The 24,780-nt window shown below is 44.9% G+C and overlaps 1 protein-coding gene, 2 non-coding genes and 1 pseudogene across 4 annotated transcripts; 3 read left to right on the top strand and 1 right to left on the bottom strand.

The window, feature by feature from the left end:
• Positions 1–12,066, top strand: part of LOC136499189 (uncharacterized) — a 31,476-nt pseudogene extending 19,410 nt beyond the window's left edge.
• Positions 8,638–8,740, top strand: LOC136502407 (U6 spliceosomal RNA). Its single transcript, XR_010770552.1, has one exon. It is a non-coding gene; the product is annotated as a U6 spliceosomal RNA (small nuclear RNA).
• LOC136502424 (small nucleolar RNA U31b) lies at positions 10,255–10,342 on the top strand. Its single transcript, XR_010770565.1, has one exon. It is a non-coding gene; the product is annotated as a small nucleolar RNA U31b (small nucleolar RNA).
• Positions 12,067–15,791: 3,725 nt separating the features above from the next.
• LOC136500785 (GDP-mannose transporter GONST1-like) lies at positions 15,792–22,045 on the bottom strand. Of its 2 annotated transcripts, XM_066496211.1 has the most exons (11): positions 21,847–22,045; positions 20,751–20,803; positions 19,615–19,779; positions 19,084–19,309; positions 18,849–18,988; positions 18,114–18,243; positions 17,802–17,900; positions 17,452–17,606; positions 16,878–16,994; positions 16,594–16,691; positions 15,792–16,495 (listed from the first exon to the last, which is right to left on the bottom strand). In XM_066496211.1, exons 2-11 carry the CDS (start codon positions 20,762–20,764, stop codon positions 16,437–16,439), a joined length of 1,203 nt encoding a protein of 400 aa, XP_066352308.1. In that variant the 5' UTR covers positions 20,765–20,803; positions 21,847–22,045; the 3' UTR covers positions 15,792–16,436. The 2 variants fall into 2 exon arrangements, with proteins under 2 accessions (XP_066352308.1, XP_066352309.1); XM_066496212.1 differs by lacking the exon at positions 20,751–20,803.
• Positions 22,046–24,780: the final 2,735 nt, after the last annotated feature.

Raw genomic sequence — 24,780 nt, 5'->3', positions numbered from 1 at the left:
GTCCGGTCAGTAGTGGCAGTCAGCGTGCAGCGTCGGTCTATCAACCGGACGCTAGCTCTAAAAGTGACCGGACGCTGGAGGCAGTGTCCAGTCCTATTGTCGGATGAAGCAGTGTCGCTGGAGAGTGACCGGACGCTGGGGCTGCGTTCGATCACGTTCGACCAGACGCGTCCGGTCGGGGTTGGTACCTTACTGTAAACGACCGAACGCTGAGGGTCCAATGTCCGGTCAATTGAAGCTATTGCGTTTGGTCTAAAGATGACCGCTGAGATTGAAAGAATGCCATTGAACACAGGTGACACGTGGCTATCATTGGGTGACCGGACGCTGAGGTCCAGCGTCCGATCAACACGACCGGAGCATCCGGTCGACCCGATAGTTGCCCAGTGAAGGAGTAATGGCTAGTTTAGCCCTTGGGGCTATAAATAGAAGTGGCCTTTAGCCATGGCTGGTGTTGAGCACCTTGGGGGACTCTGTGTCCATGCTTGAGAGTGCTTAGGAGCCATCCATCTCACACATACTTGATAGTGATCATCCGATTATGTGAGTGAGCGATTCTAGTGCGATTGCATCGTGAGGTTGCATCGAGTGGCACTAGGTGATCGAGTTGTAAGCCGGTGGTGCTTGTTACTCTTGGAGGTTACCACCTCCTAGATGGCTTGGTGGTGGTCTCCGTCAAAGCCCGCAAGAAGCTTGTGCAGTGCTCCAGAGAAGAGCTTGTGAGGGGCATTGTGCTCACCCCACGGGAGTCGCAAAGAGCAACTTTAGTAAAGCATGTCATTGAGCTATCCTCACCTTCGGGGTAGGTTCTTGTGGCGCCCGACGTGCGGGCTTAGCGGGTGATGCTAATTAGCCGCCGAACCACCAAGTGAGCGGTCGACACAACGGGGACTAGCGTGTTGGCAAACACGTGAACCTCGGGAGAAAAAATCATCATGTCAACCTTGTTCTGCCCATTGGTTTGCATCCCTATTACACAAGCTTGCAATTACTTTTATACATATTAAGCTTGTGTAGTTGCTCTTGTAATTAATTAGCTTGTGTAGCTTACTAGTTACCTTCTTGCTTGTGTTGCATAGAAGTAGCTCACTTGCGTGGCTAATTTGGTTTGCGTAACCTTGTTAGTCACATTGCTTAGTTTGTGTAGCTAAGTAATTGCGCTCTCTAATTTGGCATTGGTTGCCTTATTATTGAGCATTGCTAGTGAAGTTGACTTTGTGCTTTTGCTTACTAGCTTGTGTAGGAGCTCCCTTGTCGCTTAAAGTATTAGTGGCATAGGCTTGTGGGACCTTGCTTCTAGAATTGGTTAAGAGAGCTCTAGCTAGCCCAGCACCTTTGTTACTAATTAGTATCATTGTAAGGTGCTAGTGAATATAGATAGAGGGTGTAGTCTTGGCTAGACCAATAGTTATAATTCCGCACTTGTTTTGGTTAGCCGATGAGATTAAGTTTTAGAAAAGACTATTTACCCCCCTCTAGTCACCATCTCGACCCTTTCAATTGCTTCACCGGCTCAGAGCCTGGGTGGATCTTCAAGGCATGCTCGACAACTTCCCTTGAAATGCCCAGTATGTCCGAGGGTTTCCATGTAAAGATGTCTATGTTGGCATAGAGGAAGCCGACGAGCACGCTTTCCTATTTGGAGGAAAGTGTGGCGCCAATGCGCACCACTTTGTCTTTGGGGTCGCCAGGGTCTATGAGGACCTCCTTGGCGCCCTCCACTGGCTCAAAAGACCTAGCCGACCGCTTGGGGTTGGGTGCTTCCTCGATGACCTCCTTCCTGATGGTCACGAGCTCTCTGGAAGCAACGATTATCGTGGCATGATCGTAGCACTTGACCTCGCACTCATAGGCACGCTGGAAGGAGGTGCCGATGGTGATGACCCCACCTGAGCCTAACATGTTTAGCTTTAGGTAGGTGTAGTTGGGGACGTCCATGAACTTCACATAGCATGGTCATCCCAGGATGGCGTGGTAGGTTTTGTGGAACCCAACCACTTTGAAAGTGAGGGTCTCTGTCCTATAGTTGGATGGACCCCCGAAGGTGACGGGCAGATCGATCTGCTCAAGTGGTACGACCTGCTTTCTAGGCACGATGCCATGAAAAAGCGCTTCGGTCGGTTGGATGTGCACTCGGTCAATGCCCATAGCATCGGCCGTCTTGGCATATATGATGTTGAGGCCGCTGCCTCCATCCATCAGTACCTTAGTGAGCCACTTCATGCCGATGATCGAGTCGACCATGAGCGGGTATCTCCCCGATTGCGGGATGCTGTCTGGGTGGTCGGTCCGATTGAAGGTTATGGTAGACTTTGACCATTGGAGGAAGATAGGAGTGGTCAACTCGGTCGTATAGACCTCGCGACGTGTGAGCTTCTGATGACGCTTGGAGTCATAGGCTGCTGACCCTCTGAAGATCATGAGGCAGCCATCTAGCGTCGAAAAGCTGTCGTCCTTCCCCTCGGTGTCGTTCATGGTCGGGTCAGGGACCTTCACGTGCTCCCCTTTGTTGGAGCCTCTAGATAAGAACCGCTTCATGAGGTCGTAGTCCTTATATAGATGCTTGACAGGGAAGGCATGGTTTGGGCATGGCCCCTCGAGTAGCTTCTCGAAGTGGTTCAGAGTGCCCTCCATAGGCTTTCGACCCCCCTACGGTCAGCGGTGGCCACGAGTGAGCCCTCGCGCCGTCGCTTATTCTTCTTCTTGACGGGACGGTTGGAGGTGCCTTCGCTGCCATCCTTGTCCCATTTTGCCTTGCCCTTGAGGCAGTCGAAGATCGCTCCGACCGCCTCTTTGCCTGAGGCATGGCTGGTGGTGATGTCAAGGAGCTCCTTGGTGGTTCATGGGCTCATACGTCCTAGCTTGTGAACCAGGGACTCACAGGTGGTCCCAAACTGGAAAGCTCCTATAACATCGGCGTCGGCGATGTTAGGCAGCTCATTGCACTATTGGGAGAAGCACTAGATGTACCCACAAAGGGTTTCTCTAGCCTTCTATCGACAGTTCTTGAGATCCCATGGGTTTCTAGGGTGCTTGTACATGCCCTAGAAAATCCCCATGAAGATCTCCTTTAGGTCCGCCCAACTTTGAATTCTGTTGGGCGGAAGGTGTTCCATCTATGTTTGCGTCGAATCAGCCAAGAACAATGGAAGGTTGTGGATAATGAAATCATTAATATTCGCTCCACCGGCTTGGCAGGCAAGCCAATAATCCTTGAGCCATAGTCTGGGGTTCATTTCCCTAGAGTATTTTAGGATGTTGGTTGGTGGCCTGTACCTTGGCGGGAAGGCGACGCTGAGGATGTGTCGGCCGAAGGCCTGGGGCCCTGGCAGGCTAGGGCTTAGGCTTCGGTCCTCGCCACTATCGTAGCGTCCACCACAATGAGGGTGATAGTCATGGCTAGCTTCCTCTCCTAGGTCATCGTGGGTACATCTGCGAGCGTTGAGAGTGTCATGTGCCTCACGATTGCGGCTGAGACGCTGATGCATCGGGACCACGGTGCGCTGCCTACCGTCTTGTGGTGCCTGGTGGACTGATGCCCCCTTGTTGGGGCGCTCTGAGGGCGTACACTAGTTGGCATCGAGCTTGCCTCACCGAGACAATGAGCTCTCAGCCTATTGTGCCGCTGCACGCTCGAGCAGCGTGTGAAGCTCATGGTGGGCCTGACAATCCTCGGATGTCATGGGCCCTAGAAGCCCATGGAGCAAAGTCGCCGTAGCAACTATGTTCTGGTTCGCCTAGGCGAAGTGTGGGAGGGTTTCATCGTCTGCGATGATTCTCTAGTTCACGTCGTGGGCCATGGCGCGCACACGCCCACCATCTCCATGGCACTCGATCTCTCGATCGAGCTCTGCGTGTTCTCACTCGAGCTGGAGTCATGCCTCCTCGAGCTCTAGGTGTCGGGCCTTTAGCTGCTCCACCCGCAGGTGGGGTGGGGCCCCTGTCTCCCCCTTGACATCATCATCAAGGTTGTTCGTTAGGGTAGCCTCCTCCTCATGGATGCTTTTGATGTGTTCCTCAGGGGTACCTGCTATAAAACACTCATGAGAGGGGTGATGGCTTCCCCTGCTGGAGTCAGAGGTAGAGGGTGACTACGTTTCCTCCACGAGGAGGTCATGGAAAGATTCCTCGACATGTTCGGTCATCCCCATGAACTCATCGTTCATGGGAAAAGGAGGCGCACGTTGCGCCAAGAGGTGGCCATCAGTCTCTACGATGTTGCGGAGACCGAACGGGAGCACTGTCGGGGCGCTTCGGATGAGGTATTCCGGAGAGAGCGGCTCCCCTCCGGCAAGCTGCGCCATGACATTGGCGAATGAGAAGGCGAGGTGGCGTAGGTCCTCCCAGGATGGCTGAGGTCCCAGGAAGGCACAGAGCTGGCGCTCCAACCTCCCGTAGTTTGAGTCGAGGAGCTAGTTGCTTCTGGGAGCGCGGGCCTCCGGTGCGTGCAGCTGCAGCTCCTCAAGTGCCTCAACGATTGCGTCGAGGCTGGCGGAGTGGAGAGGTTGAACGGCGGTAGGAGCCATCACCAACCCTCCTTCCGTTGTGACGATGAAGTCCAGGTCCCCGAAGCGCACGTACGCGCCCGGGGCCTAGATGAGGTCATGACTAGCCATTCGAGGCCTGGTGTGGATGTCGAGACGCGCAAAAGGCCCCTACATGGCGCACCAACTGTCGGTGTTTCGAGTTGCCACCAATAAGTAAATTTCTAATATTGCGTATCTGGCCCGGATGGCGTTCTAAGAGGACACAAGGTTTATACTGGTTTAGGGAGAATGTCCCTACGTCCAGTTCATTGCTGCTGCTCATGTTACTAGCACTGAAAGTTCGTAGTAGGGTTACAAATAGTCGAGAGAGGGATGGGTCCTAAGTCTCTGGTGGTGTGTTGCAATGAGTTCCGATCGGTTAGGATTTGAGTCGAGCTCGGATGTGTTTGGATGTGGGATCGATGGTCTGATGTCCGATGCCCCTTAATGGGACGTCCTGCTTTTCCTTTTATAGGCCATGGGAAAGCAGGGGTTACAGCGGAGGGAAGAGAGGAGAAATGAGAAGGAGAAGAAGTCTTTAGGATCGCCGGGTCCTTCTCCTCCTTTACGTGGGTATCGCCGACCCTGTAGATGTCAACAGGGACAGCTTCCCATCGTGGCCCTATCCGTCACTGGCACCATGTGTAGGCGTCGTCTGTCGGTCATGGTGCTCCGCTTCTTCCTGGTGGACGTCATGGTGAACTGACGCGCCTGTCAGTGTCTGTACGAGGGTTAGGCAGAATAGTATCGGTACGCCCGATGTTGTTCCTGATGTGAATCCATGGCCTGTCATGGCCACGGGTTGTATCGGGGCATGCCAGTCTCTTCCCTGGCGTCAGAGCTTTGACCCAGGCCGATACGCTTGGACCTGGAGTAGTTGGCGGCTGTTTGGGTCTCCGTCGGACGAGGCGGAGCCCAAACCCCAGAAGTCGGGCGAGGCGGAGGCCGCGGCCTTGCCGTCGGGCGAGACGAAGCCCGCCCCCAGAGGTCGGGCGAGGCGGAGCCCGCGGCCTTGGCGTCGGGCGAGACGGAGCCCGCCCCCAGAGGTCAGGCGAGGCGGAGCCCGTGGCCTTAGCGTCGGGCGAGATGGAGCCCGCCCCCAGAGGTCGGGCGAGACGGAGCCAACCCTCAGGGGTCGAGCGAGGCGGAGCCCACGGCCTCGGTGTCGTGCAAGGTGGAGCCAACCCTTAGGGGTCGGACGAGGCGGAGCCCGCGACCTCGGTAACGGGCGAGGCGGAGCCAACCCTCAGGGGTCGGGCGAGGCAGGCCCAACCCTCAGGGGTCGGACGAGGCGGAGTGTGCGTACCTAGGGTCGGTTGGAGCTGTAGTCGCGCTCTTGACTGCTCGGACGAATCAATGTTTGATGATTATTAGCTCCTCTTTAGATACTCTAGTATTGGTCCCCGATAACCGCATCTAAGGGGAATATCCCCATGTCCTGTATGTTCATGTCTAGTTTATCCATGGAACCAAACAGCTCTTGTCGAGAGATATCTATATCACATCCTAGATATCTCGCGAACCAAACACACCCTTAGACATACGGTGCAATCAGAGCAGGGCCAGCCCCCAAAGCCCCAACCTTGACCGACGGCTGGCCTTTTACTCGCAGAAACAAGTAGTAAAACAAAACCGGAGAAGTACGGGCGATAGCCTTTTACTCGCAGAAAACGACTGGGTCTGACCCATTAGAATCGTCCCATTGGTCTTGATGCCTGCTGACTGAACCTATATTTTAGTACCACCTTGCTCGCCCAGAAGCAAAATGCGCTACTTAAAAGTGTGACCGTGCATGCCAAGCGCGATCATTCTATTACTACCGTTTTCTCTGCTAGCCTCGCTGTTGGTTGGACCTCTGGACTCGGCTGCCAGCCCGATTATTGTTGGGGCATGGCCGGGCTCACTTTACTGGTTGGACCTTGACTTACGTTGCCGGCCTGCTCATCGCAGCAAGCACGACTTTTTTTTTGCCTCTGCGAATGCGATACAAACCATTGAAGCCGCTGTTCATTCTTACACCCATTACACACGGATTTCAGCCACCACTACTCTTATGAGAGAATAGAAAGACCAATCTTTTTTTCCCTCTTACAAAAAAACAATCTTTTTCCAAATATTCTAGGCATTTTTATGTAAACATTTTAAATCGCTGCTCATTCTTACACCCATTATGAAAAATCAAACATAGGGATTTCACCTACCGCTACTTTATGAGAAATTCAAAAGACCGAGTGTTACCTACCACGGAGAGAATGGAAAGACTGATCTGGCACTGTCGACGAGGACATCACCTACCACTAAGAGAATAGGATCGCTAAATCTTAGAAAATGTGAGCACCTATGCCAGAGTGGCTTGGTTGCACCACAAGATCCTGGAATAATTCTAGGAAATACGAGCACCCATATGATGGACCTTACTAGCTTGATGAGCTACACTCAGTGCATGTAAAATATTTCTAATTTGTGTATTATTTCATGAAGCAAAGAGCTACACTACATTGAGTAACAACGTTCAGGGCATTCGGCTGGTAGCCTTTGGGCTGATTTTGGATGATTGAATAGTATTCTGTGAGAGAGAATAAGCTGAAACAAGCGGGAACAAGCCGGGACATGACCAGCCAAACGCCCTCGTTTTTGTTATAGTTGTACCTTCATATATACTTCTTAAATCTATATTTCATTTATTCACAATACTCTCTCAGGTGGCTTTTGGATGAGCAACGGGTTTTGGGATAGGGAAATTAGTTTTGATAAGAAGGGGTGGGATATGGTATAGGGCCGGGATACAAGTTTTTATAACATTCTCTTGTTTGGCATGGGGATGAGTTTGACACGTGGAAATAAATATCAAATGACTATAATACCCTTTTTAAAGATGTGGAGAGCCAATCATAGACAACATAACTAGGGCAAAGTTGTATTTTCGTGGTCTACCTATTTTTCCTCCTGGGGTGTGTGAGGCAAATGACAAACGATGGAGGGCTTTCTTCTGGCGCAGGTGTGTGCCTTTGGGAATTTCTAGCAAAGCCCCAGGAGCTTGGCGGTCCGTAGCTACATCTGGCTGGTGATGCATGGCCATTGATGGACTGCTGCCAGGACACGACATCAAGGACTGTAGGACACTGCTCGATATGATTCGACTTGACCGAGGCCAGATTTCTGGTTTTAATTATTTTTTCTTCTTGTTCCGCATGTCATGATACGTGCGTGGGGGTAGTTTTTTTTTCGAGTGCCAAAAGATTATGAGGTGGATTTGAGAGTTGTTGGAGATTAATTTTTCTCAATCTTGCCAAAATTCTTAGATTAGGAGACTGTTCTTATATATATAAAGAAAAATACCCAGTGTTTGAATATACTCTCCCTATATATATATATATATATATATATATATATATATATATATATATATATATATATATATATATATATATATATATATATATATGTCTGAATTCGGAAAGAAGCGGAAATAATACGCGTCCAAAAGAAAGAGATCTACCCTGAGCCCAAACTGTCCAAAAGAAGAGTGAAAAATAGGAAAAAAGTCCACATTATCTCCTCAAGTCCGTTTTTCCTCCATGAACTCTAAAACCGGGCAAAAACATCTTCTCAACTTTTAAAACTGTTCATCTCGTCTCCCTGGCCCGGTTATAAACTGGGCCGGTATATAAATGAATAATATACTACTAGGAAACAGTAATGATTAGTCGTGTTTGTCTAGAAAATAATGGTGTCCGCAGGAGTTCGTCAGGATTTATGTACTGTAACTTTTTTCCTTCTGCTCACAGTAGTAGTATAGGAGGAGACAGTGTCAGGGCGTTGACGGAGTAGTGGTGAATGTGCCAAAACTTCCTCACAGAAAGGCCACGGCGAAACATGGCCCATGGTCCAATACGAAGCACCGCGACGAAGCCCAAACAGCAGTCCGTCGAAAGTCGAAACATAGCCCGTGGCCCAACAAGTAGCACCGCGCCGGAGGCCGGAGCCCAGGTAGCAGCAGTCCGTCGGTGGAGCAACGCGGGGGGCAACAACAAGCCAAACGTTTTAGTTCCACATCGTCGAGCCAAGGAGAAGAAGCGCAGCTTATAACGCCAGGCGCAAGCACTGCTTCGTCTCTTCGGAGACATCCGATAAAATTGGAACGATACAGAGAAGATTAGCATGGCCCCTGCGCAAGGATGACACGCACAAATCGAGAAATGGTCCAAATTTTTTTGAGTTTTTGCGCGCTGGTCCCTGGCGGTTCAGATTTTCCTTGCAGATATGCCCTCGGAGTTCGCAAATTCGTCCCTCAGCACTACTTTTTCTTCACGATTGAGCCCTCGCGGATTTTTTTTGTGGATTTGCGCGATGGTCCCTGGTGGTTCAGATTTTCGTTGTAGATATGCCCTCGAAGTTCTCAGGATTGGTCCCTCGCACTACTTTTTATTTATGATTTAGCCCTCTCAGATTTCTGACAGTTACGTAGCTAAACCTTTTGTTCGCTGTTAGGCCCTTAAATCTTTTATTACAGTTTCAGCCTCTAGCTGCATGAGATCGAGCTCTCCCAATTAAAAAGCTAAACCACTAGGGAAATCAAAGTACTAAGCTTCAAGTGGATAAGCAGCCATGTGGTTGACGAAATTTTCCATGACGACGTTCTTCACCATGCGCCATCTCTACTTCAAATTTAATTGATCACTTTCTTCACAAGAAAGTTCCTGAAATATGTGATCCTGAGATAACCAATGTTTGTTGGTTAAAGTCAATATCATCTTTACAAGTCAGAGGAGACTCATCCGGGGTGTGTGTGTGTGTGTCTCCATATATATATATATATATATAGGGAGAGGCTATTCAGTAGCCAGCTACAGAATAAGTTATTCTGTAGCCACCTCCATTTACCATAATTTTATATACTAATTTACGATAATGTCAATATATATTTACTATATATGGGTTACTATAATACAGGAAGATATTTACCATAACGTTATAGTAAACCACTTAGTAAGGAGTTACTATAATCTCATAAATTAACATAGTAATTATCGTAACTCAAAGTGGCTACAGAATAAATTATTTTGTAGCCAGCTACAGGGTAGTAGTTCTATATATATATATATATATATATATATATATATATATATATATATATATATATATATATATATATATATAGGGAGAGGCTATTCAGCAGCCGGCTACAAAATAAGTTATTCTGTAGCCACCTCTATTTACCATAATTTTATATACTAATTTACCATAATGTCAATACATATTTACGATAGTTGGGTTACTATAACACATGGGAATATTTACCATAACGTTATAGTAAACCACTTAGTAAGGAGTTACTGTAAATCTCGTAAATTAACATAGTAATTATCGTAACTCAAAGTGGCTACAGAATAAGTTATTCTGCAGCCAGCTATAGGATAGTAGTTCTATATATATATATATATATATATATATATATATATATATATATATATATATATATATATATAGAGAGAGAGAGAGAGAGAGAGAGAGAGATTTAAAATGTTTACATAAAAATGCCTAGAATGTTTACATAAAAATCCCTAGTATCTCTCTTCTGCATGCCCTATTTGTCCTGGTTTTCTCCTAGTATCTCTCTTCTTGAGCAGCTATTGCTCATCGCTCCCTTCTGTGCTCTGTAGTCTGCGCTTCTCTGCATGCTTAGACCGATGAAGTGTTGTTCTTGCCTAGTAGTGATACAAGAGAGGAGGATGACGATAATCAAACTGACGCCCAGTCAGACTGTCCGTGTCGATGGCGGATCCATATGGTGACTGTCATTCCAATTCTGACTCCTCGAACACTTTCCATGTTCTTGTACAAGTTTTATCTGTTCTACACTCTTCGGTTTGCATAGTGTCACTGGGTGTAGTTATTTCTAATCCGGTGATTTTCAGCCTACACTGTAGCTGCTGCAAAGTAGTAATGCAACACAGTAAAAAATAGTGTTGCAAACAGCAACAGCTGCAGCCTTACAAAGAAGTGCAGCCGAGCACGTACTCCCGGTTTTTTTTTTTAGCACGATTTACCCACCGGAAACTAGCAAAACAACAGGAGGCTTTAAATTTTTATCATCTAATAAGATTCTTTTTCTCCACATACAAGCTAAGTTTTAATTTAAAATCTTGTGAGGTGATAGCAGACATTATAACTTATTTTTTAAAAAAATATATTATGTGTTTTCATCATTATGTTTCATATCACATTTTGTATTTCCAGTGTTATTTATTATTGGATGTCGAAATAATGACAAAAAGAACCATGATACATTTTTTTTCATAAATTATGGTGTTAACTATCACCTCACAAAATTTTAAATTAAAAATCAAACTTAAAAGTTGACAAACATCTTTTTTAGAAAAGGGAATGTGAGAAACAATAAGAACAAATATTGTTAAATGTTAGTGTCTCAATAAGAAACAGTTAATGGAACCGTACATATGTGTGTTGAACAACAAGTAGCAATATATTTTTTAAATACAGTGTGACACAACCTTAGGAATAGATTAGTGGCCACTAATTTTGATAGATCCGGTGAAATTGTTAGTCGTTATTTCCACTCGGTCCTTCACGCGGTGGGTGAGTTAAGAGCAGAATATTTAAGGCCACTTTTATTGGAGACCCCAACCAAAATAGCAGGGAACCCGAGATGGGATCCCTACTTTAAGGTGTGAATTTCACCCCCTTAACTCAATTTTAGTTTTGTAATGTATGTTGCCCAATTTGTTTCATGTGTTGTATTGCTTAAAAAATAGGATTGTATTAGAGCTATCGATGGCACACATGTATGAGCTTCCATTTCTAAGGATATGGAGCCTTCCTTCCGCAGTAGGAAGGCACATTGTATCCAAAATGTAATGACAGCCATAGATTTCGATCTTCTGTTTACATATGTTTTGGCGGGTTGGGAGGGGAAAGCACATGATGCTCTTGTGTTGAGAGATGCTTTAGAACGTGAAAATGGCCTTCGCGTACCTCAAGGTATTCAGCCCAAAAATTTTGAACCTCAATTTGACATGCCATATTTTGTTAGTAGCACTATCATGTTCCACAATTTCCTCTTATGTTAGGTAAATTCTAACTCGTTGATGCGGGATATGGAGCCAAACCTGATTTTTTACCCCCTTTTCGGGCTATGAGATATCACTTGAATGAGTGGGGGAACAATCATGTGCAAAATGATAAGGAATTGTTCAACCTTAGACACTTGGCTCTTCGTGTGATGGTAGAACGAGCATTTGGGTCCCTAAAGAGGAGATTCAAAATACTTGATGATGCCACCCCATTCTTTCCATTTTCAACACAAGTAGATATTGTGGTGGCTTGCTGCATTATGCACAACTAGGTTCTAAAAGATGGGCTTGATGAATTTATCATACCAGAGACAAATTACATACCAAACCATAACTATGCTGATTCATCAAGTGGGCAAGCTAGTGAGCACCAACATATGGTTAATTTTAGGTAGGGAATTGCTAATGCTATGTGGCAAGACCGCCAAAATTATTTACATGATTAAAGACATGTGTGCCTTGCTGAATTTTCATTGCATTGTAATAAAGACATGTGTGGCCTGTTGAACTTTCATTTTATTGTAATAAAGATGTATGTATGGCTTGCTGAATTTTCCTTATACTATAATGAAGACGTGTACGGCTTGTTGGATATGACTTGCTGTTTTTTGCATGTTGGACATATGTATGGCTTGCTGTTTTTTTTTCTGCTGGATATGGCTTGCTGGGTATATCTTGATATTTTTTTCCAATCTGATTTTTAAATTTGAATGACATTGTGCTAGGCAAATGGAATTTGAGGCTACTTGGGAGCAGGCTGAGGGTGGTGGCCATGTCACTTGGCCTTCTACAATGTCTTCTTTTGTGCTTCCTTACTGAAAGGATCGTGACGCCTAAGAAGAGGGTGGATTAGGCAACTTAAAACTCCTCTAACTATAGCCTTTTTTCTATCCTTAGCAAAACATATGCAATAAATAAACTATCTAAATATGCAACTATGTTTTTGCTAAGTGTGTTGCTGTCTCTACCGCAAAAAGAGTTATGCAACCTAGGTTTCAAACCTAACAACTAGCCTATCAACTAAGCTAGGAAAGGTAAAGCTCACACCCAAGTATACAATGTAAATGCGGAAGCTAAAGAGAGAGGTAGAGATGCAAACTCCTGCCGACGACTCTGGTATTTTTACCGAGGTATCGAGAAGCGCACAAGCTTCCCCATAGTCCTCGTTGGAGCTTCTCGCAAGGAATCCCTTGTAAGGGCCAAGCTCCCGATCGGGTAACTCCGTGGATAGCCTCGTGCCTTCCCCACACGCAAGTGGGTCTCCGATGTGCCTTTCGGCAAGCCTCTTCTAGATGCTCCCCACCGTCTTCACTATCAAGCTTCCGGCCGAAACGCCGTGGGCCTTATTCCCTCCGTATACGGTGGCGGTCACACCACAAACGTGGTTGGTGTGGTCTCGCAAGACTACAAACCCCTCCGATGTACAACAATGGTGTGCGCAAGCACTGATAGATAAGAGGTATGCAAACATCACTAAACACTAGGCCTAAACCTAGAGCAAGCACAAAGCGGTGGTCTAACTAACATAAGCACTTCGTAAAGCACCTATGCTAATCACCAAGTATGTCACTAAGCACTTTGGTGGCTAGAGCATATAGATATGAGCCTCAACTCACATAAATCTTCCTTGAGCTCCAACTTTGCCAATTTGGCTGGCCATGGGAGTATAAATAGGCCCCCAACCAAATAGAGCCGTTAGTCCTCTTGATGAACATTTATGCGCACCGTCCGGACCGGACTCTGGGGGGTGGTCCGAACCATTCTTCCTCGGTCCAGATCCCCTCCAACGGTCACTGACACCGACCATTGTGAAAGGATCAAGATGCCCAAGAGGGGGGGGGGTGAATTGGGCTAATTCTAAATTTCTTTGCAATAATTAAATCATATGGTTAGCCCAATTAACCCCTTGTGCCTAGATAGTGTTTCTAATTGTTCTACCGCACAAAAGACTTGCAACCTAAGTTCCAATCATACTCTAGCATGGCAATTCTATGAATGTAAAGACAATAATTGAATTGCACGAAGTAAATGCTCAAAGTAAATAGAGAGGAAGGAACACGACGATGTTTTGCCGAGGTATCGGAGAGTCGCCACTCCCCACTAGTCCTCGTTGGAGCACCCGCGCAAGGGTGTAGCTCCCCCTTGATCCGCGCAAGGATCAAGTGCTCTCTACGGGTTGATTCTTCGACACTCCGTCGTGGTGAATCACCCACAACCGCTCACAACTTGGTTTGGGTCATCCACAAGCTCTCCGGATGATCACCAAGATCCCAATCACCACCAAGCCGTCTAGGTGATGGCGATCACCAAGAGTAACAAGCACGAACTCTCACTTGACCACGACAAGCCTAATGAGAAGGTGGATGCACACTTTGCTACTCTTGATCTTCACTAATGAGGGCTCTCTTTGGGATTCTCAAATCTTAATCACCTCATTAGGACCTTTCTCTTCTTAGCGCTCTCTAAGGTGTTTCTCAGCTGTTGGAATGAGCAAAAGTACCCCCACACACGAGCGGAGGTGATATTTATAACATCGGCTGAAAAACGAACCGTTATGTGCCTCTACGGGGTGACCGGACGCTCCGGTCATGTTGACCGGACGCTCCGGTCTGTATACTCCGAACTCCAGTGTTTACAGTGTGACCGGACGCGTCTGGTAGTGATTTTCCCTCTCTGGAACCTTACTGGAGTCAACCGAACGCTGGCCCTCAGCGTCCGGTGACATGACCTCGCAGCGTCCGATCAAACCAGACGCAATCACCTTGGTCAGATGAACTGATCGGACCCTGAGCCAGCGTCCGGTCAGTATTTGACCCTCCATTCACTTCCAACTTTCGATCATATGTGAATGAAGTTTGCTCCATTGGATCAAAGGGCTGTTGTGAAGCTACCTAGTGCTAGTTTTAACAAGTGTGCACCACACCTAACTCACTAGACTCACCTAGGTCAAGCTACCCGTTCATACCCCCTTAATAGTACGGCCAAAGGAAAAACAAAGTCCTAAACTACTCTAAGTGTCTCTCCAACTCCAATCGACACTTAGAACTAGTCCATCCTTAACCTTGTCGTCCATCCTTTGAAAACCGAAACGATTTTCATCGTAGGGGCATGACAACTTTGATTGCTCAATCGATCTCCATTACTGTGACCTAACTCAATTGTTTCTGCAAAACACACGTTACTCACAATAATCACGTATTGTCATTAATCACCAAAACCCAACTAGGGGCCTAGATGCTTTCACATTGGATTCGGCCATTACGCACGTCGATTTTTTTTGCAATTTGACCCTTTTCTGTAAAAAAAAAATCACGTTTACCCCCCTTGAGGCGCGTAAACCCGACTTTGGACCCTTTTCTCGGCTCCATGACCTATGGCGCCGAAGTAACACGTCTCGGCGCCATAGGTCGGAGGCCGGCGATTGCTTGGTTGGCGACGTGGCGCTGACGTGGCCAGAGCTTGGCGCCATGATTCACGGCGCCGAGCTCGGGGCCATGGTCTACGGCGCCGAGCTCGGCACCTTGAATCATGGCGCCGAGCTCTGATTTCACTCTTAGCTCTAAATTAACATGACTTAATTTAACCATGAGATGGATATATGATTTTACTGTGACTCGGATACGTAAGAATTTTACCATGGGACAGACATATGAAAAATGGTTAAATTAAGTCATATATCCTCATGAAGCTAAGTCTGTGATTTTTATCATGAGATGGACATATGAAAAATGGCTAAGTCTGTGATTTTTCATATGTCAGTGGTCCTCGCGTACTCTGTCACAGCAACAAAGACGTCCTTATGCAGAGGGCACGCCAAGATGTTGTGCAACCATGTCTGACTGCCTACCTGCAAAAAAGGAGACAAAAAAGGAGTTACGTTAATTACTCACAATTTTAACCGAAACATCATCACATACTCCCATCCGTCGAAAGCTTTCGCGGACGTTAGCTAACCAATTACGGAGTAGACACAGTAGTAACCATAATTTTCAAAACTAAAACAGCACTGCAATCACCATACCTTGAGCCCATAATTTTCAGAATTATAATCACCATACTTTTTAGAACCAAAAATAGACATTTTCAGAACTGAAACATATATTTTTAGAACAGAAAAAGACTATTTTCAGAACTGAAAAAGCACTGCAATCACCACACTTTCAGCCCATAATTTTCAGAAATGCTATTTTCAGAACCAATTTTCAGATAACATATTAAGAGTCAAATTCATCTTTCAATAGGATGTCATACTCACGGTTCCAAACTAAAGTGATCGAAGCACTCCCAAGCATTCACACCTAGTAGCAGCAAGAACCCTAATTAACCCGTCCCCAACAGGCCACATTTCTGAAAGAGAAAGAAAACCAGAAATGTGGCCTTGGTCAAGTGGAATCATATGGAACCAACCACAACAGTCAATTTGCTGCACGTGGAAATTTACATCCCCTTCAATCCAGCCAACGCGACATCACAAACTACAATACATCGACTCAACCAGCCTTTCCATCATCCCAAACTGCCTGAAATTCAGTTGCATCCATGTTTTGTACTATCTTACAGCAAGAACGAAGACGTATACCACCAGAAGACCAACAACTGGGTTCCAGGTCAGCTTGTGGGGAAAAAAAGGAGAACTGTAGAGTCCCAAGCCAATCCGCATGCTTGTGTTGTCTCTTTGCCTAGTCAGGTGGGAAACAACCATTGCATCTGCACAAATTTCCCACAGAGGTAATTCTTGGGAGTGTTTGTGAGCTGATGATCATCACCGATATCTATCTCTTGCCTGCTACAAACTATAAAGCCTGCCTGATGATCATTAGGTCGGTGAGTTATCTCGCAATTTAGCCCTGGCGAAAAATACTCCTGCTAATAGACCTGCATGCATGGTGAAGTGTTCGAGATCGTTAATGATATTTATATAGGGTAAAAAAAATAGTAACAATATATTTAGCCTTGTTGTAGATATAACCTACCAAACAGAATGCTCAAAGAATTCTGCATGCTTGTACGAACGTTGAAGAGAACGATTCCAGCAATGGAAAGAGGGATCTTGTTTAAGGAGCCCACAAGGCTGTATTACAAGCAATATTGGCATCAGAAAAGTAGAAAACAGATGACAATAGAGAGGACAAGCAGCAATGTTTTAGATGAGTCCAATGGTGGCCCTTTATGGATTTGCAGTTTGAGCTGGAAAAGTTTTTTATGGAAACATATCTGTGTTCACATGTATATTTTAAATATCAAATGCATTAGGTACCTATATGTTGTTGCACTTGTCTGACGAAGAAACCACATGGAAGTAAAGCTGATTCCAAGCCCCAAAACTCCACTGGCAGTGATGACCAGCCAAAACTCAGGCATCCTTAAGAGAGGTCTGCAGATTCAGATGCAAATACATAACCACAAGATGGAGGAGTGAACGTGTAAATATTCAGAAGAAGCCTATCTAATGGAGTAAAGGTTCAACCATAGAAGATACATCAATTAGTGGTTACAGTTTCCATTTCTTATCTTTTGAATGGACTGACAGGAGCTCTGCCTTTCATTTAAGAAGGGAATGAAAAGTTTATGTACAGTTTCCGTTTCTTATCTCTGGATATGCTTTCCTATCAAGTTTTCAAAAGGTAACAATACATGTCCCACCAGACTCATGTCATGTTTATATGCCTAAAAGTGGTTTGCAGAACCAGAAAGGGCAGAGAAGACTACATGACAAGTCATTGAAAAATGATTATTGATACATAAATAGAGATCTCAGCAGTTTGCGTGTAGTCCCATAGGTTTATGATAGAAAAATAAAAAAAATAGTGAAGGTTGAATCAATAGCTTACGTCTCCAAAAGATACTCCACTTCATTCAAACCAAGCACAAGGACAATTCCCAATGGCAGTGAAAGAACATTATTCAGCAACACCATTGAAAGCTCATTCAAATTCCCAGACTTGGTGGCTTGCTTAGCAGTGTCCATTACATGCCGCAATGTAAGCTGAAAGGAAAAGCTAATTAGTTGAAAGAAATGTTTAATACCTTTGCAACTAAATGTACTAGTCTTGTAAACTGAAGTGCCAATCTAAGGGGCCGGAAATAATAACTAGAATCATTTGGTTGGACTGAATATTCAATAGTTGACTGCATGTACTAAACTAAATCAGCTTGTCATTTGTATTTAGGAAAGAAATACCGAATATGACGCCGTCAGAAAACAGTTTAAGGTCTGCCAGATATATCCGACAGCATGGAATGACAGATCTGTTATTCCTCCCGCAACTGCAGAGATTATCTGCACAAACATATCAATGGCTCAGGTGTTGAAGGGTCAACACATAATTATTGTAAGTCAAAATTTCACATATGATTATATATTTGGCAGTGAGCAGGTGAATCGGGCAATCAACTAGTAGCATGTGTACTAAAACTTATTTGGTGGAAAACACTTGTGAAGGAAATCAACTCCTCGTTCCTCATGCTTTTCTAACATATGAATATGACATACCATCAACATAAGAGCAATCCAAACTTGAGTACCATGCTGCTTCTTGAAAAAATAAGTTTCCCCAGAGGCAGTCAGGACATTGGCGACATTCTTCAATATAGTCAGCATTGCAACATTAATGTACTTCAAACTGAAAAGTAAAGAAAATATTAAGAAATGAAGTAAATAAGTTTATAAAAGGCTTCCAATTTCAGTCCGAACTTCCTTGCTACAAGTACAAGGTTGAGTGAGGAACTGAGAATCGTTCACAGCTAATATGGAAAACATCAATACAAAATGCTCAACAAAACTACCAAAAAGATTCAGGTCCATCATTGTACAAGGCACTAAATGAACCCTGAATAGAGCAGATTCATGAGACAGGCAACACATTTTTCAAAATTTAAAATAAACCAACTGTCAGCCAAATGAAATTCCTTGGTATTTTTTTCAAAGAGAGATAGCCTAAGCATTTTAACCCAGAATATATCGAACTTCAATACTGATTCTAAAAACCACCATTACTACTTATGTGATCTGTATTTCTAGACTGGAAGGTGAGAAAACACTAAATGCATTCATAGTCATTCTCCTGAAGAGGGTAAACTTAAGTGCGTAGAAAAATAAAATGACTGCTTAAAGCCAAGAAACAATTTCATGCTCCATTAACAAATAACAAATCAGGTGTACGGATCTAAAAAAATAGCACAGCAAACAGTACTCAGACCAAACTGACGCTGAAGATCTGCTACATACCTAAACATGCTTGTGATCAGCATTCCAACAAATATGATATTCACAGGCAACCAAACTTTGATTAGATTCCATGTCAATGGTTCAGTTGGAACAGCACCGGACAGGGATAGTGTAGAAACTATGGTCACTGATACAATGTTCTGCAGCAACAGAACATGGAAAAGATGATTTAGGGAAGGAACACAACTGTGTTGCATGAGCATTGGAAAGTAAATAGTCAGCACTAGTAATATACCTGGTATAGCATCAAAAATACTGGAGCATTGAAACCATAGCCAGATAGAACAAATTTGTTGACTAAGATCATGCTGCATGATGATATGCAGTAAGCCAGACCAGATAGGAAAGCCTGATTCTGAATCTTTGGGAGCCTGAGTGACTGTGCAGAGCTCTCCCTTTCTTTTGAGGCCTTACCATCTTCCAAGTCATTGTCATCAACACAGAAGGACCTTGTCAACGATCTGGAGAACATGATACTTCATTATTATCTAGAAACATTGTAGATTGTGTTAACTTGCAGTTGCAGGGCAGTTGCTGCGGGACATTTCGTTAGATAGACAAGGTCATGTTTGTGAATGTTTTTTTTCCAGTTATAACTATCTGTGGAGACATTTTCATTCAGATAGAGAAGATCAGCATTTATGGAGTTATTGTGATTTTCTAAGTTTTAACTAATTATCTATGGTGAGGTAAACAGTGAAATTCTATGGGAAAGAAAAAAGAGAAAAAAAGAACAAATCACACCAATCAAGGGTCGCATACATGCCTGTTTCCAATTTCTCTCCTCACAGGACTTGCAAGTGCAGTGAACGCTGCATTCTGATTCCGAAAGAGAGCCTTTTCACCGTTCATGAGAGGGCTACTAACACTCCCGGGTACATTTCTCCTAGGAGAGGCCTCAGAATCTGCAGGAACGTCTAACTGAAGGACTCTACAGGACATAAGAAAATGCTTGTAAGTTGTAACCAATAGTAATCGAATTTGTTTGCAGGAAGCCTGCATCATCACACAGTGTTGTGTTAACATTGAACCATATTAGCTATGATATTCAAACAAAAATTTGAACATAAGGATCAAGTCAAACCAAAATTTGAACATAGATCAAGCCAAAGAATGAAACAGCTGACTTTGAGCCCAGAAATTATCTATATGCTTCAACTTTGAATCACCGAACTATTCTAAAACTGGGTTACTTATACAAAAGGAATAGGTGTGCACCTAATTTCCTATATGTGCAGTTTAAGCTGTTTATCGCTGAAACTAAAAGGAGGCATGAGCATGACCCATTTAATAGTCACCGACTTTTAATCCACTAATTTACCAGATTTGGATGTTGACTTCAATGTTACTCTCATTAAGCAACATGGTTAAAACATTCTTGACTGCAGCCATCAGACTCAAGTTGTCAACAATTAGTGTTAATCCGTTACCAAACAAAAAATTGAGAGAATTCCTTATTTGGCTCTCTAAAGATACAGAATGCCTTATTTGGCCCTCTAAACTTGGAAATTCCCTATCTGACACTACTTCTATGTTCAGTGCCCAAAATGACATTACCGTTGCTTCTAAGGGCTAACGGTGTGAAACATGAGGTAAAAAGACCATATTACCCCTGTCTGTATCGCTGCATATATATGTTGTACAGTAAGTAGTGTACAGTAAATAAGTTGGACAAACAACATTTTTGATACACAAAACACATACACAGGATTTGACACTGATATATATGCACTGCACAGTGCCCAAAATAAGTTGTACAGTAAGTGCGACGGATATATATGCACTGCACAGTGAGCAAACAACATTTTTGATACACAAAACATATATATGCAGCATATATATATACTGTACACTACTTACTGTACAGCATATATATGTAGAGGGGTAATATGGTCTTTTTACCTCATGTTTAACATCGTTAGCCCTCAGAAGTAACGGCAATGTCATTTTGGGCACTGAACATAGAAGTAGTGTCAGATAGGGAATTTCTAAGTTTAGAGGGCCAAATAAGGCATTCTGTATCTTTAGAGGGCTAAATAAGGAATTCTCTCAAAAAAATTAGTAGTAACCTCAAGTGAATTAGTTGGTAGAAATGTAAAGATGCAGACAATTACTGTAGTAGTAACCTGAGTCCAGAGTAATTAGCAACAAGTTTGACAGTTAGTTAGTAAGGTGATTCCATGTGTTCCACAATCCAATTTGAGTACATACAAGTATTCTAAGGACCCGTTCGTTTAGCGGGGAACGGAGGCCTGGAACGGTTCCGGATGGAATGGCAAGTTTATTTACAGTAGTAATGATCAGCTGGATTATTTCCGGCCCTCAATCCGCGCGAAACGAACGAGGCCTAAGTGTACCAAAAATCGAAGCCATTAACTGAATTTGTTCTCAGTTACTAGTATCAGAGATTCAGAGTACGAGGTACGGGACTGTACTATGCCATGAAACAAAACTGAAACGTGCAAGAGCAAGCAACAGAACGTGCAACTTGTGAGAGGCCACTGGTCAGCTCAGCTGCAATTGATTGTCGTTTTCTGTGGGGAGGTAGAATCTATCTGCACCACCTGATGGCTGAGGTGAACCCGAGATCACACACACGGAACTAAATTTGACCCGCTGCTTATTCCTTCCCGTCAAACAGTGGCAAGCACGGAGTGAATCAATCAGCAGGTTAACACACGACACGAGCGGTCCGAGTCCCAAGCAGAGGCGAGCGAGAAGCGATATACACATACAGCCTGCAGGCTGCAGGGTGCAGCGCCTCCCCCAGCTGCAACGGAACCAACAGCAGCCCGCCCGAGGCAAAACCGAAGTTTCCTGATCAGAAGCAACACGTGGACACGGGGGGGGGGGGGGGGGGGGGGGGGGGGCTACGAGACGAGGCACGGGCGCCCGCGAGAAGTTGAACTGGAGGCTGGCCTAGCAAGCTGGCGGGGAAGGAAGGAAGGGCCGTGTGGTGGCGAGGGGTGGGAAGGAGGGAGGTCGATCGGGTGCTGACCTGGAGCCCATGGCGGCGGTGGCCGAGCCGGCGTGGGGAGCGCGCGCGGGAGGCGCCCCCGTGGCGCGTGTGAACGCTCAGGACGGCGGCGCCCGGGAGGTAGTCGACGAAATGTCGCGGCGGGCCGGGGCAGAGGCGTGGACGCGCCCGGAACGGGCAGCCGGCCGGGCAGGGGGCCAGGCGACGACTCGGAACTAACGGGGCCGCTTCACCTTCGCTTTGGAATGCTAGTACTAGTAGTACTATCCGAGAGGACCTGCGTCGCGGGCCCCACCTGGCGGGGGACTCGTCTCCAGCTCACCTCAACTCGCTGGCTGACTGGCCCGCCCAGGCTTCGGCGTTGCTTTGCTGCTGCGCCTGTTGTGGGGGTCAACTCGGGGGTAGCGAGCAGTCCAACCGCTGAGTCGTGGGGCCAACAAGTGTGCTGGCCCACGTGGCATTGAGGCGGGGAGGGGTTGGATCGGCGTAGCCCTGCTTTAGCTGCTGGGGCTTCGTACGAAACTCATCGGTTTGACCGCAACCAAATAATGCAACATGGCATTGGCAAGCAGCCTTTGCGTGACCGATGTTTGACCATGCTTCCTTCCCCTTCCCCTTCCCCTTTGAACTGTTCTTCTATTTTCGTACGGATGCTACTTGTCGCCTCTTTGCGTCCGTGCTTCGTTTTGATCCAATCCAATCCAATCTAATGTGGTTTTGGTTCTTGGACACCACTTACGTTGTGGAATGTGGAGGTGTACATACACAGTACTTCCAAGAAGAAATGCTCATTTTGAAAAAGGGGTGTATTTCTAACTAGTACAGTGCTAGGTTAAACCACCTTTTAGTTTACAATTTTTTAACAAAATAGTTTAAAATTTGTTACATTAAATATAAATATAATCTGATTCATCGTAAGAATATATCTTTTATGGACAGTATATGTATATTTGTTCCATCTGCCTGGAAATACGATTATTAATATCTATGACCGAGAAAAGGACTCCAACACTATACATGGGTTCACATATCGAGGCTCAACTCCACTCCAGCTCAACAGCTTGTACTCCTGTTACTGAGTTATGGGTTAAAAAAGTGTTTGACCCAGTGACATTGTCACTGATGGGAAAGGAGTCGGATCGGCAGATATAAAGCATGTTCGTTTGCTCGTATACACGATCGTGGATTATAAGCTGAAACAGTATTTTTCTCTCATACTAAAACAGTCAGCAGTAAATAATTCACGATCATTTACGACGAAACGAACAGGCTGATAGCCATGTGCTTGGTTCGCTGGGCTTCGAATGAAATTCGTTAGTTTGGCCACAGACAACAACCTAACATGGCAATCTTTGCCGGAACGCGCTTTGACTATGCATTTTTTGTACCTTCTATCTTTGAATTGTTTCTCTTGTTCCTAAGAAAGCATCAACAAGGCTAACATCCACGTCCTTGATCTTGCCCAAAAAACATGATCCACGTATGCCAAGATAGATTTAGGGGTTGCTTGGTCTACAGCCAACACCGGTCATACTTGTTGTGGCATCACCAAACCTTAGGCGGAGAAAACGACCGCCACAAGCGTGGCGAAAATTAACAAAGGAATAAGCCGAAGAATCTTGTGGCAGTCACAACTTATTCACAAACCAAACACCGCCCAAGTTCCCGTGGTAGCCATAGTTGTAGCATGGCGAGCAACCAAACAACGTGTTAAGCATACAACCCTAAACGCAAGCGTTGACTCGTCATTTCTCCTTCCTCTTAAAGTGATTCTTCTCTCTTTATTTTTCTTTTAGCTATAGCTTCACCGACGGTCCGCAAAAAACGCTGAAACTCTGTACAACCATCATCTCGTCGCCTCTCTCCTTCGAGTGGTATCCAAGCCTATATGACTACTGGGCTATAAATCACACCGGTGCGATGAGCCCACTCTTAGTACAAAAAGCTATTGTTGTGCCTGGTCCATGTTGCATTTTTGGTCGGCTTGCTGAATCTTTGTTGAAATTGGCTGAAAACACTGTTCTGGCTGAAATGTTGTGAGAGAAAAAAATACTATTTCGACTGAAAAAAGAAGCCGAAAAAGCCAGATATGGGGTAAGCCGAACGGGGCCACTCTTTTATTTACTGTTAGCAACCAACAGGTATATTGTGAAACGTGGAGGTACATGTGTACTAGTACTACCAATAAATACAAAGTAGTACGTATATAGGTTGAGTGACCATGGATCTTCCATGTTTGACCTACGATATTTTACATTTTGTTGTTATATTTGTGCCTTCCATGGTATGACCCGGATAACTGGATGACGGTGGACATGATGTCACTGTTTCTTTTATTCACAATCCATGGCAAGGCAAAAAAAATATTCACTCGGTCCTTTTGAATCCCATCTGCCGCCCCACATTAATAGTAAAAAAATTATTGATCATGTTTTGAAACTCTGTTGACTGAGTGAAGAATGTTGCAAGGTAGATAAATATATAGCTCTATATTACTGCCTTAAATACGAAAGCGAGCCTAGGGCAAAAGGACCGGGTGATAAAAAATGTGGAAACTGAGTTATCCTCATTGATCAATCGTGTGTCGCAAAAATAATATCATGGAAACCAACCTTTAAGATTATTATAGTATGCTCTAAGTTTTAGGCTGTCAATTTAAAATTTTACTTGACCCAAAGCGAAAGAAGCTGGGCAGACAAAAATTTATTCACCTTATTTTTTTCCATCTTCCTCAGACAGGAGTGCCTCTCAATGCTACTTGGGCCACATCGCGTACATGGGCCGACCCATCTGTGCCTTCCTGCCGCTGGATCGAAAGAAAAAAAAAAGCAACGGAGTTGGTTCCAACCTGACCAGGACATGACACCATCGGATACGACCATTGTTTATAAGGTGAGCTCGTTCCTATATTTGTATAGTGATTTTTGGTACAATTCACTTGGTTCCACATGAACA

Source organism: Miscanthus floridulus, chromosome 13 (assembly GCF_019320115.1).
Source record: "Miscanthus floridulus cultivar M001 chromosome 13, ASM1932011v1, whole genome shotgun sequence".
Classification (NCBI taxonomy): Eukaryota; Viridiplantae; Streptophyta; class Magnoliopsida; order Poales; family Poaceae; genus Miscanthus; species Miscanthus floridulus.
This window is presented reverse-complemented; position numbering and strand designations above follow the sequence as displayed.

Bases quoted from the DNA above. Each gene is read 5' to 3' on its own strand.
- LOC136500785 (XM_066496211.1), bottom strand. The intron at 18,244-18,848 runs GTATGTAGCAGA...TTTACTTTTCAG, and splicing joins CTGATCACAAGCATGTTTAG to TTTGAAGTACATTAATGTTG. The intron at 16,692-16,877 runs GTACCTAATGCA...CTTGTAATACAG, and splicing joins ACAAGTGCAACAACATATAG to CCTTGTGGGCTCCTTAAACA.